The sequence below is a fragment of the Lepisosteus platostomus genome, chromosome 16, assembly GCF_059453375.1.
Source record: "Lepisosteus platostomus isolate fLepPlt1 chromosome 16, fLepPlt1.hap1, whole genome shotgun sequence".
Classification (NCBI taxonomy): Eukaryota; Metazoa; Chordata; class Actinopteri; order Semionotiformes; family Lepisosteidae; genus Lepisosteus; species Lepisosteus platostomus.
In genome coordinates, this window is record NC_142626.1 from 19,073,397 (window position 1) to 19,090,918 (window position 17,522).

Below are 17,522 nucleotides of genomic sequence, written 5' to 3' on the forward strand. Positions count from 1 at the left end.
TCATGTTGTACTTAGTTTTCCCCTTTAACAAGACTGGTCATCTACGACAGTTGACATACTCAGTAATTTAAACTGTTTTGATTAGTACTTTGGATAAACTCCCACCTTTTAAAACTCACTCAGTTTTCTTCAAGAGCTCCTCTCCATGGTACACACCTAAACCACTGATCTGCCAAGCAATCACCAGCACTGCCTCACACTGTGCTGAAATGTGGAGTGGTTTATGTAACAGTAACAGTATAATTTGTATAATTAATTAGTTTCCTCAATTTGTACTCTACATTGTGGAAGTTGGTTCCTAGTTGTATGTTATCAGTGCACCCTTTCCAAATTGAAAATATTTTCTCAGGACTTAATCAACATGGATTTGAAAGAAAAAAGCCCTATATCACCTTGGAGTCCTTAATATCTAACAACCTACTGCATCAGGAGTGTAAATTTGTCCCACAAGATACAGTATAAGGATGTCCCCCTACCTAATCCCAATCCTGCTTCAGGACACCTCAAAGTTAATTAGACATTATTGTTTTTATTGAGTTGAATTCTAAGTGTCATCTGTTCCATCAGTTCCACTTCACTGAGTGACTCTAGAGAAGAGGGTAAATTAAAGAAGAGACAGTAGCTGAATGGACTGGAGTGAGCCAAAAAGGAGGAGGACGAGAATGTTACTCCAGTGTTTCTAATTTACAGTTGGGATCCTTCAGAGCTGCAGTCAACAGTTTCATTCCTGAATCCCCCAGGTCATTGTAACTGAGATCCAGCTTTCGCAGACTGGAGTGTCGTGACTGAATAACAGAGGCCACATCCTTACAACATTTCTTTGTTAGTCCACAGCTCAGCATCCTGCAGAGAAAAAATGAAAAAAGCATAGCTGAACATCTGCAGAACCCATTCACAGCTTTCTTTCCCAAGATCAAGCTTCAGGTCACTTAAACTAACCGAATGGAACCAAAGACCTGTCTTTATCCAAATCAGGGTTGCAGGAGAGCTGGAGCCTATTCCAGCAAGCAACAAGCACAAGGACAGGATACACCCTGGGCAGGATGCCATTCCATTGCAGGGCACACAGACACAAACGCACATGGTAACATGCAGCCAGTTGTTTCAGAACACAGTCGTCTGACCAGTATGCAAACTCCACACAGACAGCGTCCCAGGTCTGTAATTGAATCCAGAGGCCCTGTGCTGTGAGGCTGCGATTCTAACCATTGCGCCACCATGCCTCTTGTAACACAAAGGAAAACAAATATTCAAACTTATTCACACAGTAACTAAGATTTAACTATGAACAAACCATTCCTTATAACTCTTGCATAATCTTCTTAATGAATGTGATTAGTGAACATAGGGACAGGTAACTACAGGAAGCAGCAACATGGCTCAAAACCCAGACCCAGAACAGCTGTCTTGAGCCAAGATGTCGGCCTGTTATTTGAGAAAAGCTGCAGAATTAAGGAAGGAGAGTGTGAGATTGAGACAACATAGAGATGTTGGTCTGGACCAGATTTCCCGGAATGAACTGCTGCCCAGAGTACATATGCATATTTACCAGAAGATTCTGACTGTGTTTGATTTATTTTTTAAGTGATTTTAACAAGTGAGTGTCTTAGAGAGAGTGATTAGGTACTCTGTTTTGTAGATTGGGAAGCTCCATGAAGATGCCCTCTTTGTGCTCCCTCCCAGCATAAAGATTTGTGCTATTTAGATCTGTTATTTGTTAGATCTCATTCGTTAGTGCTCCATTAATCCCATTGGAAATAATGTCCAAGCTCCATTCATTCCTGGTATAGAACCTTATATTTTTGAGGGAATCACGTGACTATCTACTAGAAACTTTAGCAAAAACTCTAGCAAAAACAATTGATGAAGGATCAACTTCACTGAGATGACCTTGGGTTTAATTCCTGGGATGCTATCTTTATGGAGTTTGCATGGGTTTTCTCCGGGTGCTGCAGTTTCCTCCCACAGTCCAACACATACTAGTAGGTTAATTGGCTTCTGGGAAAGTTTGTTATGTGTGTTTGTGTCTGTGTGTGTCCGGTGATGCCCTGGCGTCCCATCCAGGGTGTACTTTGTCTTGCTCCCATTGCTGGGACAGCCTCTGGCTCCCCTGTGACCTTGTATTAAATGCAGAGTTAAAACAATGGATAGATGGGTCGATGTATAATTGTAAAAATGTTCCATTTCAGGTATTCTCCTCAAAATTAGGCAAAAAAATATTTTCAAATATAACTGATTTCTGTATTTGTGATTGAAGCATTTCCAGTGTTATTTTGCAGATTTGTTAGAACAACTTAAGTCAACTTATTACTACAGTGCCACTAACAAAACACATAATTTTTCATATTTATGTACTAGCATTGCAAAAAATGTTAGTACAACACTGGTCTTTTAACACAGCAATTTGTTTATTTTAACCTTTTTAAATATATAGCTCAAAGAGGTTAAAATTTTAAGCATCTTTTGAACAGCACATTTATTTGAAAAGGTTATGATGAGAAACTCCCTAGATTACTATTTTCATTTATAAAAAAAATACTAACACAGCTACAATGTATTACATTGTATGACATACTAGTTTTTTTTAATAATCTGTTTTTTCCCCAATGTTTCTTTTTAAGGCTTAAATTATTTTAAAAAGAACAAATGTAATGTGGTTACATTAAGGTATTGGAGACAGATTTATTTTTACTATTCAAACAAACGCACAAGAAATGCTATTATTCAAATGCAAAACATCATTACCCATCACTCCCCCAGACAGGACATTTGAGAAAGCAAATCGCAGGTATTGTTATCTTCATAAGAACATCTTCATATTCAGTAATTAAGAACATCCGGACTAGGTCCAGATACTGTAGGTGGAAAAACTATCCGGAGTGTGTTACTAACAGTAAAATTCCTTGTAGACAGTCACGTGAATCCCTATAAAATACAGTAAGAAGCTGTATCTTAGGAATGAAAGCAGCTCGGATGCTACTTTCTACGGCACAAAACAACACCAATGAATGTGGTGGGTTTCATTGTTTGTGCTGTTTGTAGAGGGACCATCTTCATGGAGCTTTAACATTATATTAGCACGGTGTAGCAGCAAGGCTTAATTAAGTACAGGAATTCAGTTTGCTGTTCCCTTGCCAGTCTCTCTCTCCCTTATCTCAAGTAGTGCTTGATACAGAAAGGCTATTCCATTTGGTTCACAATTAAGATGTTTTTCTAGCTTATAGAGTGTCCTGATAAGGAACAACTCCCAAAGCTGAGACACATCAACCACCCTGACAAATGGTCATCTCTGGCACCTTAAAGTCTGGGATTCCAAGGGAAAGTCTTATTCAAAGTTGTTTACAACTCTAAGGTCAGAGTGCATAGTTACTCATCATCAGCCAATCAGGAACTGGTAGGGCAGGTTAAACCCACGTGGATCTCTGATGCCCATGAGACTTTCAACCAATGAATGACCGGAGGTAAAACATGCAGTGCAGAGTCCCTCAGGGCGCCTCCTGGACATTCTCAGACTCAGAGCTCCTCCAGAACATCCTCCGACTCAGCTCGGACCACCACGTAATGGCCAGTGGGTCCGAGTAGCAGGACATTCCTTTGTTCTAAGAGTTGAGAACGGAGGTTGCCAGCTCGTAACCAAAGGATCCACCAGAGGTTAGCCCTCATGAGCCCAACAAGCTCACCTGATCAACAAGTGAACTACGGTCGGAACTGTGGACAGCTGAATCAGTATTCAGAACTAGTGCTTCATCAGGAATGAACCGGTCTTCTTCCTGACTTGCTGGGACCCGCAGTCACTTTTCTCCTGTGCACGAGCTTTGCTAGTTTCAGCCAACACTAACTAGCTGGTATTCAGAGAGCATCAGCAGCGCATCGTAGCAGAAATCTCTCCCACCACGTCGCAAGCCGCAACAGCACTGCCTGGCACCGAGCCAGAGAGCAACAAGCCTGCCACTGCTTCTTTGTCCGCGGGAGATCTGAATCCACACAGATTGTATGAGTATTCAACGTTCTCCATTACAGCTCGAGAATTCAATTGTTACCTCAACACCAGTTGATATCAATTTAATTCCTATGAGTGATGTACCTGCTTTTGAGTATCAAGTGTAGAAGTTGTAATCCAAGTTCATTTACGAAACGGTCTCAATGAATGATATACTGAACGTACAGATGCAGCCATTCAAAACAAGCGGGCGATACCACATTATTTTGCGGTGCGCTTTACGCAGTCTACCGCAAGTTACCGTAAATTCTCCTATAGTACCGCAAGTAAAATAATAGTATCTGGAATTTCCGCAAGCTTTAGAATCCAACCATGCGACATAACTCAAACAACACACACACACAGGTACTAATACACGAGGATACATTTATTAATACATAGAATATGCATATAAACCTAACAGATCTTTTCGAGAGGGTTATCAGAATACAAAAGGTATATATTCAGTCAGTTATGAAGTATTCAGTATATCATTCATTAGACTGTTTCGTAATTGAACTTGGTTACAACTTCTACATTAGATACTCAAAACAAGTACATAACTCTTAGGAAATAAATTGATATCAACTGGTTGGGATAACAATTGAATTCTCGAGCTGTAATGCATTGAAGTTGAATACTCATCCAATCTCTGGGGATTCAGATCTCCTGCGGGCTCTCTGGCTCTGTGCCAGGCTGTGCTGTGCTGCTTGCGACGGTGCTCTGCTGATGCTCACTGACCGGCTAGTTAGTGTTGGCTTTAACTAGCAAAGTTTGTGCACAGGAGAAAAGATGACTGTGGGTCCCAGCAGGTCAGGAAGAGGACCGGTTCGTTCCTGATGAAGAGCTAGTTCTGAATAGTGATTCAGCTGTCCACAGTTCCAACCTGTTCACGAGGCTTGCTGCTGGTGCTTGTGCTGGTGCTGGTGCTGGTGGATCCTCTGGTTACTCTCTGGCAACCTCCGCTCTAGACTCTTAGAACAAAGGAAAGTTCTGGCACTTGGACACACTGGCCGTTCCCTGGTTGTCCGGGCTGAGTCTCAGGATGGTCAGGAGGCGTGCTGCGAGAATGTCCTGCCCTTGGGAGCCTTTCTGCTCCTGGGCCGTCCTGCCCTGGAATTCTCCTTAGAGATTCTCCTTAGAATTTCTCCTTGAAACAGTCTCAAATAGTCTCACAGGCCCTCTGTGTTGCCTGTTTTTACCTGGAGGAACTTCAGCTCTTTCATTGGCTGAAAGTTTCATGGGCATCAGAGTCCCACGTGGGTTACTCGGCCATACCAGTCCCTGATTGGTTGATCAAGGTGAGATATGAGTCACTTACTCCTAACACCTAGGAATGCAGTCCAGATGTCCATCTGGCACTCCCTAGACAGATAGGCGCCAATGGATGACCATTGATCATGATAGCCAGGCTTAGCTAAGTGCATCCCCATTTGGGAGCTGTCCATTATCAAAAGAAAACATCTTTAAATCAGCCTGCATGAATAGCCCTGGTGCAGCCACAGAGATGAAGAGAGAGATGGGGCCTCATTTGGGAAAACACAGCAACACTTAATTCTGTCTTATTAATAAGCATTGCAGCTACAGGAGCATACTGTAATGCGTGTGAAGGCCATAAACGATATTAATTTTGGAACATAAACATACAGTATATGGCTGGTCTCGGTACTTTAAAGAAAACATACACACCAGTATTCCATTTCTCCCTAAACATTTTAAGCATCGAAGTCTTTAACTAACGTGATACCGGAGTCAACAAGCACACTTTTAGAATTTGATTAAAAGGGAATATAATATGGAATCGCGTATCTAAAGAAATTAATAACGATATAATTATATTCATGTACCGCAGCACAAGAATTGTACACGCTGTACGATGTCTGTTGATAATGTTTTGTAGGGCTTTTTCAACACTCCTCATGTGACCTCGCTGGTGGCGCTGTGGGTTAGGTTCCTGACTACCATCTCACACGCTGGGTGTTTGAATCCTGCTGGAGTCATGACTTTTTTTTTAACAAACATTTCTTTGAAAAAATAAAATGTTTCCCTGGCTCAGAGATTTAATAAAACTTCACTCGCACCAAACAAATTTATATTTCTAAATATCACAACATGATTGAATTTAAGTCATTTTAATAACAATGAATAGTCACCTATGCGTTACAATATAAACATTTATATTGATTTAAATCGCATTTAAATTGCCTTTATTTAAAACCCATAAATAAAACTGATACTGTTTATACTTTTAATTATTTAAAACTGTATTACAGGAGCACAATGCACAATGCAACGTAAATCGCTATCTTTGTCTTCTGCGTAATAATGTTCACCTCTCTGTCCACCAAATTAACAATAGTAATAATAATGAACTTTATTGTATATGGCGCCTTTAAAGGTGGCTCCTCAAAGCGCTTTACAGGATAAAAACAATAACAACAATACTGTCAGGCTGGGCAAACGATTTTTTTTTAAAGAAATACAAAATGAGATATAATGATGTGTTCCGGCTTAGACATTAACGAAGAGCATAACACGTGGGCGGCGTAGCGGTCGGCTCTGGCTTTCCCATCTACTGTATACCGATACACTGCAAGTACAACCCCCCTCTCTGCGGGAGTGCTGGCTGTGACGAATTAAACCGGTTTCACAGGTATTTTCAAAGTTGAAGGGGGCGAGATTTCCAGCGAAAGACACCTCCCCCCCTCCAAAACCAAGTAAGTACAGTACTTACTAGTTAAGAAAGCTAGGCTTCTCAATGAAATCGCTTTAACATGCTAATGCATTGGTGTAACAGTCCGGGCGTGGCAAGCTTCTAATATCAACCCGACTACAGCAAAAGGAACCCTTCTTTCATTGGAAGACAATGAACATATTCTAGCCCTAAATGAATTAATAGCAAACATGGTTTACATAAAAGACATTTTTCCAAGAAAGTTTAGCCTTTGTCACTAATGAAACCACTAAATAAAGACATAAATATAGAAATCTTAAGATTTTTAAAATACATGACTTTGCTAAAATTTATTTAAAAATAAAAACGATTACAAACGCCAGCGGAGAGAGAGAACAGGGGAGGGATGTTGGTTTTGCATAAGGGGCGGGGCTATGGAAATGAGGTCTATTTGGGAATGTGGAGTTACATGTTCTGGCTGTTTGTGAATTATCGTTGTTGAGTATGGAGTGTTGAGGTATTTATTTTGTGTAATGCTTCATGTTGAAAATTGAGGTGGATTTTGTTTATGATAAAGAGGATAAAGCAGGGGGCGCTCACCCTGCGGTCCATGTGGGTCCTAATGCCCCAGTATAGTGACGGGGACACTATACTGTAAACAGGCGCCGTCCTTCGGATGAGACGTAAAACCGAGGTCCTGACTCTCTGTGGTCATTAAAAATCCCAGGGCGTTTCTCAAAAAGAGTAGGGGTGTAACCCCAGCGTCCTAGCCAAATTTCCCCATTGGCCCTTACCAATCATGGCCTCCTAATAACCCCCATCTTTGAATTGGCTACATTACTCTGCTCTCCTCCCCACTGATAGCTGATGTGTGGTGAGCGTTCTGGCGCACTATGGCTGCCGTCGCATCATCCAGGTGGATGCTGCACATTGGTGGTGGTGGAGGGGAGTCCCCATTACCTGTAAAGCGCTTTGAGTGGATTGTCCAGAAAAGCGCTATATAAGTGTAAGCAATTATTATTATTATAATTATAAACTGGGATGGGAGGAGGGTTTGGTTTTGCATAAGGGGTGGGATTATGATAATTGGAGGAATTTGAGAGAGTTTGCGGGCTATTTTTGGTTTGTATTACGAATAATTCGTACAAGATATTGAGATTTGTTGATAATTGGAGGACGGTTTTGCTTTAATGGTTTGATATATTTGATTTTGTATTGTGGTTGTTATCTATGTTTTTGGTTGGTATTATGTTTATATGATTGTTTTTGTTGGTTGGTCGTTATTATGGTTATTATGTTTATTGTGTCATTTTTTTTTCAAAGTAAAGTTTTTTACTTTGTCTTCTAAGTATATTAATAAACTTTCAGCATAGCTTTCTCCCCGTTTAGATTTTTTTTTCTTGGAATTTTGGGATCAAACGTGGAAAGATTAGATTAGTAATCGTTTTTATTTTTTAAATACATTTTAGAAAAGTGTAATCTATACTAAAAAGCTGTATTTATTTAATACCACTCGATACTTATATTAATGGAGTTTAGTTGATACTGTTTAAACTTTTAATTATTTTCCATAATATTCCTATTCTAAGCAAGGAGCGCTTCACCCGGTGGGAAGAGTTGGCTTATTCCTTCCCTGCCTCACCGAGGACAGGCCCTGCTAGGCCCTCCTCGACACCGGTTCAACCATCACCCTGCTGCGGCCTGGTGTCCTGCCGGCACCGAGGCAGCTGGACCCCCAGGGCGCTCACCGTGCACTTTGGGGCTGCGAGGGTGAAACACCCCTTCTACCTTGCCCCAGTCCATGAGGACTGTATCCTGGGGTTGGACTGGTTGCAGCAGGTGGGTGGTTGCCTTGACTTGGGCGTGAGGGATGTGGTGCTGCGCCGGGGGTGGGGGGTACTCTCCAGCGGTGAAGTCAGGTGGCAGTTTGTGGTGTTGCGGTTGCTCTGTGGGGCAGTTCTCCAAGCGGTGCATGGCCAGCCGGAGGCTGCCAAGCAGTGACCTCGCCGCTGGAGGCCACCTGCCACCCCCGGCGCAGCACCCCGTCCCTCACCTCCAAGGCCTCCCACAGTGCACAGAGTGCCTTACAGACCGGGTAGGGGCAAGCTTATCTCACCGTACTGGGAGTCAGCTCTGGCATGCTCGCCCCGACACCTGCGGCTCCGGCAGGCCCAGGCGACGCACGCCGCTGCCACCTCCACTTCCCGCTCCGGTCATCCCACACACCCTGGACACCTCCCGCCCCGCCCACCGCGAAACTGATTCGTTCCCCCTGCCCCACCAACTCTCGCCTGCCCAAGTCAAGGCAAACACCCACCTGCTGCAACCAGTCCAACGCCACGATACAGTCCTCACGGACTGGGGCAAGGTACTGTAGAAGGGGTGTTTCAAGGTACTGTAGAAGGGCCTCCTCTGGGAGAGTAGGGTAGCCCTGGCGGGCTAAGTAGGCCATGTCTGCGGCTGTTACCTTCAGTGTTACCTGGATACCTCTTTATTTAGAACTCACTCTTCCCCCTGCCTGTCTGGCTTCTTTTAATCCTTCTGTGCCCAGATTGCAGCGGGTAAGATATTTTTCCAAGAAAAAAGAGAAATTAAAAAAAGAGAAATTTCACCAGAACCCCTTCTCGTGTTTAATTTTTAGTTTAGAAGGATTCAAGCAGGATTTTGGACCTTAATCAAGCCCAAATCATAATTGAACCCATTCAGAGCCTACATTATATTTTAGCGTTTCATTCTGAGCAGAAGACCCTCACACCTGAAGAAGGCTTGCGTTTTCTCCTCTTTTAAGCATGTGTACAATGCTGTAATACAATTTAAAATAATTAAAAGTTTAAACAGTATCAACTAAACTCCATTAATATAAGTATCGAGTGGTATTAAATAAATACAGCTTTTTAGTATAGATTACACTTTTCTAAAATGTATTTAAAAAATAAAAACGATTACTAATCTAATCTTTCCATGTTTGTTCCCAAAATCCCAAGAAAAAAAAATCTAAACGGGGAGAAAGCTATGCTGAAAGTTTATTAATATACTTAGAAGACAAAGTAAAAAAACTTTACTTTGAAAAAAAAATGACACAATAAACATAATAACGACCAACCAACAAAAACAACCATATAAACATAATACCAACCAAAAACATAGATAACAACCACAATACAAAATCAAATATATCAAACCATTAAAGCAAAACCGTCCTCCAATTATCAACAAATCTCAATATCTTGTATGAATTATTCGTAATACAAACCAAAAATAGCCCGCAAACTCTCTCAAATTCCTCCAATTATCATAATCCCGCCCCTTATGCAAAACCAAACCCTCCTCCCATCCCAGTTTATCCTCTTTATCATAAACAAAATCCACCTCAATTTTCAACATAAAGCATTACACAAAATAAGTACCTCAACACTCCATACTCAACAACGATAATTCACAGACAGCCAGAACATGTAACTCCACATTCCCAAATAGACCTCATTTCTATAGCCCCGCCCCTTATGCATCCCTCCCCTGTTTTCTCTCTCCGCTGGCGTTTGTAATCATTTTTATTTTTAAATAAATTTTAGCAAAGTCATGTATTTTAAAAATCTTAAGATTTCTATATTTATGTCTTTATTTAGTGGTTTCATTAGTGACAAAGGCTAAACTTTCTTGGAAAAATGTCTTTTATGTAAACCATGTTTGCTATTGATTCGTTTAGGGCTAGAGTATGTTCATTGTCTTCCAATGAAAGAAGGGTTCCTTTCGCCGTAGTCGGGAGACATTAGAAGCTTGCCACGCCCGGACTGTTACACCAACGCATTAGCATGTTAAAGCGATTTCATTGAGGAGCCTAGCTTTCTTAACTAGTAAGTACTGTACTTACTTGGTTTTGGAGGGGGGGAGGTGTCTTTCGCTGGAAATCTCGCCCCCTTCAACTTTGAAAATACCTGTGAAACCGGTTTAATTCGTCACAGCCAGCACTCCCGCAGAGAGGGGGGTTGTACTTGCAGTGTATCGGTATACAGTAGATGGGAAAGCCAGAGCCGACCGCTACGCCGCCCACGTGTTATGCTCTTCGTTAATGTCTAAGCCGGAACACATCATTATATCTCATTTTGTATTTCTTTAAAAAAAAAATCGTTTGCCCAGCCTGACAGTATTGTTGTTATTGTTTTTATCCTGTAAAGCGCTTTGAGGAGCCACCTTTAAAGGCGCCATATACAATAAAGTTCATTATTATTACTATTGTTAATTTGCTGGACAGAGAGGTGAACATTATTACGCAGAAGACAAAGATAGCGATTTACGTTGCATTATGCATTGTGCTGCTGTAATACAGTTTTAAATAATTAAAAGTATAAACAGTATCAGCTTTATTTATGGGTTTTAAATAAAGGCGATTTAAACGCGATTTAAATCAATATAAATGTTTATATTGTAACGCATAGGTGACTATTCATTGTTATTAAAATGACTTAAATTCGATCATGTTGTGATATCTAGAAATATAAATTTGTTTGGTGCGAGTGAAGTTTTATTTAATCTCTGAGCCAGGGAAACGTTTTATTTTTTTAGAGAAATGTTTGTTAAAAAAAAAAGTCATGACTCCAAGGGGATTCGAACACCCAGCATGTGAGATGGTAGTCGGGAACCTAACCCACAGCACCACTGGCGAGGTCACATGAGGAGTGTTGAAAAAGCCCTACAAAACATTATCAACAAACATCGTATAGCATGTACAATTCTTGTGTTGCGGTACATGAATATAATTATATAGTTATTAATTTCTTTAGATACGCGATTCCATATTATATTCCCTTTTAATCAAATTCTAAAAGTATGCTTGTTGACTCCGGTATCACATTAGTTAAAGACTTCGATGCTTAAAATGTTTAGGGAGAAATGGAATACTGGTGTGTATGTTTTCTTTAAAGTACCAAGACCAGCCATATACTGTATGTTTATGTTCCAAAATTAATATTGTTTATGGCCTTCACATGCGTTACAGTATGTTCCTATTCTTTTTATGCTCAGCTACTAAGATTTCCCTTCAGTGGTAAAATTCCATATAAATATTCAATACTAAAACGGGCACAGTAAAGACATTTAAATCTTTCTACGATCGACCAACCGACGAGTGCCCCTGGCCGTAGCCAATTACCTCCGGTACGTGTCTGTACCGCGCACTTTGAATGGCTGCATCTGTATGTCCCTCTTGGTTTGTAACTCTTAGTGTCTGAATATATACCTTTTGTACTCTGCTAACCCTCACGATAAGATCTGTTATGTTTATATGCACATTTATTGTATTAATAAATGTATTCTCGTGTATTAGTATCCGTGTGTGTGCGTTGTTTGAGTTATCCCGCAAGGTTGATTCTAATAGCCATCAGAAAAATCATTTTGTGACTTACTGCTACAATTAATAATTGTCCCAGTTAAGCATAAAACCCCTACATTTACTGGTGCCTTGTGAGAGGATGCCTACAACGGTTAGATATTTAGGTTAGATATCCTAAAAAAATCCTAGGATATGGGGTTATATCCTAAATATCTAACCACCTACTCCCGCAGAACAGTAAATTTGCCCCACCTGCAACTGAGATAAAATTCCCCACACCCACAACAATTAGGTTTGGTACCTAATCCTAGTTCTACTGCAGGACTCTGGGGACACCTGAAAGTTGATTGATTAGACATTATTTTTCTTGTTGCGTTGAATTCCAAGTGTTGAATCCTCAGTTCTAATAGACTCAAGAGAAGAGGGTAATTAATGAAGAGACATGGACTGAACTATGCATGAAGGAAGAAAAAGATAATGTTCTTTTAACACAACAGAAATCCCACAGTGTTCATTTACCACAGTGCTGTTAATTTACAGTCGGGATCCCTCAGAGCTGCAGACAACAGTTTTACTCCTGAATCCCCCAGCTTATTTTCACTCAGGCTCAGCTCTCTGTTGTGAGGTGACCGAACAGCAGAGGCCAGACCTTCACAACATTTCTCTGTTAGTCCACAGCTTCCCATCCTGCAGACAAAAAGATAGCACAGCTGAACATCTGCACAGCTCATCTGCATCTTTCATTTTAAATGTTCACTACAAAACCAAACTTAATGGTAAAATATAACAAAATATAACATCATATAACAGGTAACATCATTACCTTTCTCAGAACTAAATTATTCCCATATGTCCTTTTTAATTTTATTCATGTTCACAGTAACAGGACACTGATACCTGTCACTGCAGCCACTGAACAGTTCTATTACTGTCTTGACAATGTGAGTCACTGCTGCACAGTGCTGGAGCCAGGAGCCCAGGAGGCAGAGGTGATTGAGAGACTTAACTGAGAGACAGAGAGGAGAAAGTCTGTGTAGCTCAGGTAAAAATCCTGGCTGAGCAGCACATTTATGAGCACCGATCACAGAGACACTGTTTATTACACTGTCACAACACAGGTACCCAGACCCTGTCAGTATTACCCCGTGGATGTGTGCAAGGGGAAAAAGGACAAAAGGGAAAGAAGGAAGCAGAGACCTTCACCAGTGCTCAATCTGCAAGGTGCTGGAGCTCAGCGTGAATAGGAGAGGGTGAATTGTGAACTGTAGGAGAGGCAATGGAAGTACTAGAGAATTATGAGAATACTAGATACAGTACTAGTGATACTATAAGTGATAGTATTAGATGATACTAATACTAGAGAATATGAGAATAACATAAATAAAACACACTTTCAATGTGTTATCAGGTCATTACTATACATTTAAGCACATAATTTAATAGTTTATTATTCCATAATCACAAGCTATTAGCCCTACTCTATTTTTGAAACATTTCCACTCTGTTACTGTTAGAACTTGGTGAGAATTAGATGAAGGTAAAGATACGTCTTATGATCAGCTTCTCCTTGGTTGTCTACCATCTCTTCTGTCCAGAGTCCTCACGTGATGATTCCCTGACTTGCCTGGACTGGGAACCCTGTCTATTGCTGTATGTTTTAGAACTGACTCGGTCTGCTATGTGTAACAGGAAGGCCTGGTCTCTACACCACACCAGTCCCGATCATCGGTGGGCCTGGTCCCTGGTGCACCTCCTCAATCCACACTGAGAGCATGCACTAGCCTGGTCTCTGGAACAGCCCCCTGAAGATTGTGTGGTCCAAACAACCCAGTATCAGGTGCCCTTTCTGGTTGACTGCCTTGGCAGCATGCACCCTGTCTGTCCAGTGTAGGCTGACCAACTTGGCCCTGTCCTGAATTCTGCTCTGAATCAGTGGCTGCAAAGTGGAGTTGATACTGCTGTGAGGCAGCCACCTTCCACTGGACTTTATTGTCCTTGCTTTTAGGTCCATAACACCTCCTGTCCAGCCAGCAAGGCATGGGGTGGGCAGAGCAGTGGCTCTGTGGCTAAGGATCTGCGCCTGTGGTTGGAAGGTTGCTGGTTCAAATTCTGTGACTGGTAGAGGAATCCTACTCCGTTGGGCCCCTGAGGAAGGCCTTAACCCCAACTGCTCCAGGGGTGCTGTATAACTGTAAATGGTTGACCCTATGCTCTGACCCCAAGCTTCTCTCTCCCCGCCTGTGTGTCTCATGGAGAGCAAGTGGGGTTATGCAAAAAGACAAATTCCTAATGCAAGAAATGGGTATGGGTAATAAAGTGATCTTATCTATCTCTTAACTTAACAAGATAAAAGCAGAGGGTACACATTTAAAACCAAGGTCAAAACAAAGGAACTTCAAAGCTCAGAGAACAAACAGTAACAAGAGACTGAGAGAAGAGCTCTGACAAATTCTGGACTTAAAAATTCACAGCAAATTAGTTGCACACTAGTGTTATTGATCCCGATTTCATCATTTTGACAATTTTGTGCAACAGTGAAAGAGATAGACCCTCAAATAAAATGCATAATACTTTTAAGCCAAGGTAGCAAAATCTTAACTCACATTCTTTCAGCTGTATATAAAATACAGGTTTTCATTGATTACAGCTCCGCATTTAACACAACAGTTCCTTCCAGACTAGTGAGGAAGCTTTATGACCTGGGCGTCAACACCTCTCTGTGCGGGGGGATTATGGATTTTCTGACTGGCAAACCACAGACTGTGAGGGCAGATGGGAAACTTTCTTCCACGCTGACCATCAATATAGGTGCCCCTCAGGGTTGTGTGCTTAGCCCTCTGCTGTTCTCCTTGTTTACCCACTATTGTGTGTCCAGACAGATCCAACTCCATCTACAAATATGCTGATGACACACCATCATTGGCCGAATCTATGCTAATGATGAGACATCCTACAGGGATGAGTTCAGGAACCTGGTGGAGTGGAGCCTTGACAATAATCTCTCGCTCAATGTTAATAAAACCAAAGAGCTGGCCATTGATTTTAGAAAGCATGGTGGGGACCACACCCCGTTCACATCAATAGGGTGGCTGTTGAGATGGTTAGCAGCTTCAAGTTCCTGGGTACATTCATCGCTAACTACCTAACATGGTCCAAATATGTAACTGGAGCTACAAAGAAGGCACTGCAGCACCTTTACTTCCTCAGACAATTGAAAACATTTGGACTGTCTTCAACTGTCCTTACCACATGTTACAGGTGCGCTATTGAGAGTGTGCTCACATGTGGTATTACAGAGTGGTTTGGCAGCAGCTCATTTTCTGACCGGAAGGTATTACAGGGGGTCGTCAGGTCAGCCCAGTCCATCACTGGAGTACAGCTCCCCTCTATATCAGACATTTTTACTATTCGCTGTCTCAGGAAGGCTGGAAGTATCGTTAAGGACACCAGTCATCCTGGATCCTCACTTTTCTCCTCCCTTCCCTCTGGCCAGCACTATAGGAGCATAAAGGCACAAACGTCTAGACTCAGAGACAGCTTCTTCCCTCAAACTGTCAGTTTACTGAACTCTGCCCCTTTCACTGGCTCACACTGATGTTTTTTTCTCTAAGTTGTATGTTATTTAACTTGTTGTTGTTGCTGCCCCTGTTCTGTGTTCTTGTTTTTGGTGTTTCCTTGACGTCTTTGTATAGGAGCATACAGTACATGCAAAGCATTTAATTGCACTTGTGCATATGACAGTAAACTCTACTCTCTCTCTTCTTTTATGATGCATGTTAAAAAGAGAATGTTGTGTGTCTCACCATAACTACAAAAAACAATAAAATAGAAATCACCAGTTCACTTACCTTAATGTTTCTAATTTACATTTAGAATCCCTCAGAGCTGCAGACAACAGTTTCATCCCTTAATCCCCTAGGTTGTTCTCACTCAGATCCAGCTCTTTCAGAGTGGAGTATTGAGACTGAAGAGCAGAGACCAGATCTTCACAGCATCGCTTTGTCAGTCCACATTTCACCATCCTGTAGACAAAACGACAGAAGCACACACAACTAAGCAATAATATACAACATCATGTATGCACCTGTCTTTGAATGTCCAAGGATGAGGATGATAATATCTGTTTAAAATGTTGGGATAAAGAAGAAAGAAGTAAGATAAGAAGAAATTGTCAGTAAGTGTTAAACTGTCTATTTCAGGACTTTATGTAGCAAAAGCAGAATGTAAGTCATCCCTGTGTGCAGGCGACCTGTTGTATACAAGTAATATATCCAGATAGATCTCTATCAGTACTTTTCCAGATTTTAAATCAATATAGTGCCTCTTCAAGGTATAAGGTGATTTTGATAAGGGTGATGTAAGTCCCGTGAATAAAATGGTAGGGAGAACTGTACATTATTTAATAAAGCAATAAAAGTTAATACATAAGTTTAATAAATAGCATTTAAATTGAATAAATATAAATGAAACTAATATGTTATAGTAATTCATAGCTGTGTCAATATTTTTTTTAAAATGAAGAAGTAATCAGTTTCTTATTGTATCCATTGTAAATAGTCAATTCAAAGAACATTTAATCTGTCATCTTGTCTTTTAAATGACATATTTAAAAAATCTTAGAATGAGCACTTTTCTGCATTAAAGAATACTTTCGAACATGGAAAAAGTACCAGGAAATTGAATTACATTTTGTTCACAATCACCACTGTAAGTTGTATTAAGTTGACTTACTAAAAGCAGTTAATAAATCTGCATATCAAAATGTAAAAACTATCTTTTCACGCACAGACAGCGGGAATATTTAAAAATTTTCATATGTTAAACAACATGTGAAGAGAATGTCTTCCACACTGTATTTGCATACACCCACCCTTCCATTTTCTAACCACTTTATTCAGTACAGGGTCATGGGAGAGCCAGAGCCTTATCCAGCAAGCAATGGGCACAAGGTGAGGTACAGTACACTCCTGATAGGACACCAGTCCATCACAGGGCAGATACAGACACACACTCACACCAGGGCAAATTTACCTAGAAGCCACCAGTATATCTTTTTGGACTGTGGGAGGAATTTGGAGCTCCCGGTAGAACAAAGATGCTGTTTGAAGAAGTTCTCCCAGGGCTGATGTATCAACAATATAATGAGAAGTTCATTAAATTATGATGAACACACGCTAAACTAATGAGAACCTAAATTTTACCAAACTTCTAACTTTTAACTTTTTTCAAAAATGTTCATGATATATATCCTAATAACAACTCAAGGGAGCAAACATGATCCTCCATGTTGGGAGGTACATTGTTTCTGAGTCAATTTGCCCTGTTGTGAGTGTTTGTGTCTGGATAAAATATTGTAAGTGATGGTTTCGTGATTAAGGAACTTGAAAAAGTTAACACTTCATTCTTTTCCTGATCTTAGAAAAAAAAATCCCTTTAGTCTTTATGGTTGCTGTGCCTGAAGTCTGAATTTCTCTCGCCTCCCTCCTCACTTTGTTATGTTTCTTCCTACTTCATTTTTTTATGTCAGTTGAAAAATAAAA

At 40.8% G+C, this 17,522-nt stretch overlaps 1 protein-coding gene across 1 annotated transcript; it reads right to left on the bottom strand.

The window, feature by feature from the left end:
* Positions 1 to 530: 530 nt before the first annotated feature.
* LOC148646983 (ribonuclease inhibitor-like) lies at positions 531 to 16,369 on the bottom strand. The gene is given in 3 exon segments (XM_088609478.1): positions 531 to 843; positions 12,502 to 12,669; positions 15,831 to 16,369. Coding segments are annotated over 3 exon segments (519 nt in total). The 5' UTR covers positions 16,004 to 16,369; the 3' UTR covers positions 531 to 665.
* Positions 16,370 to 17,522: the final 1,153 nt, after the last annotated feature.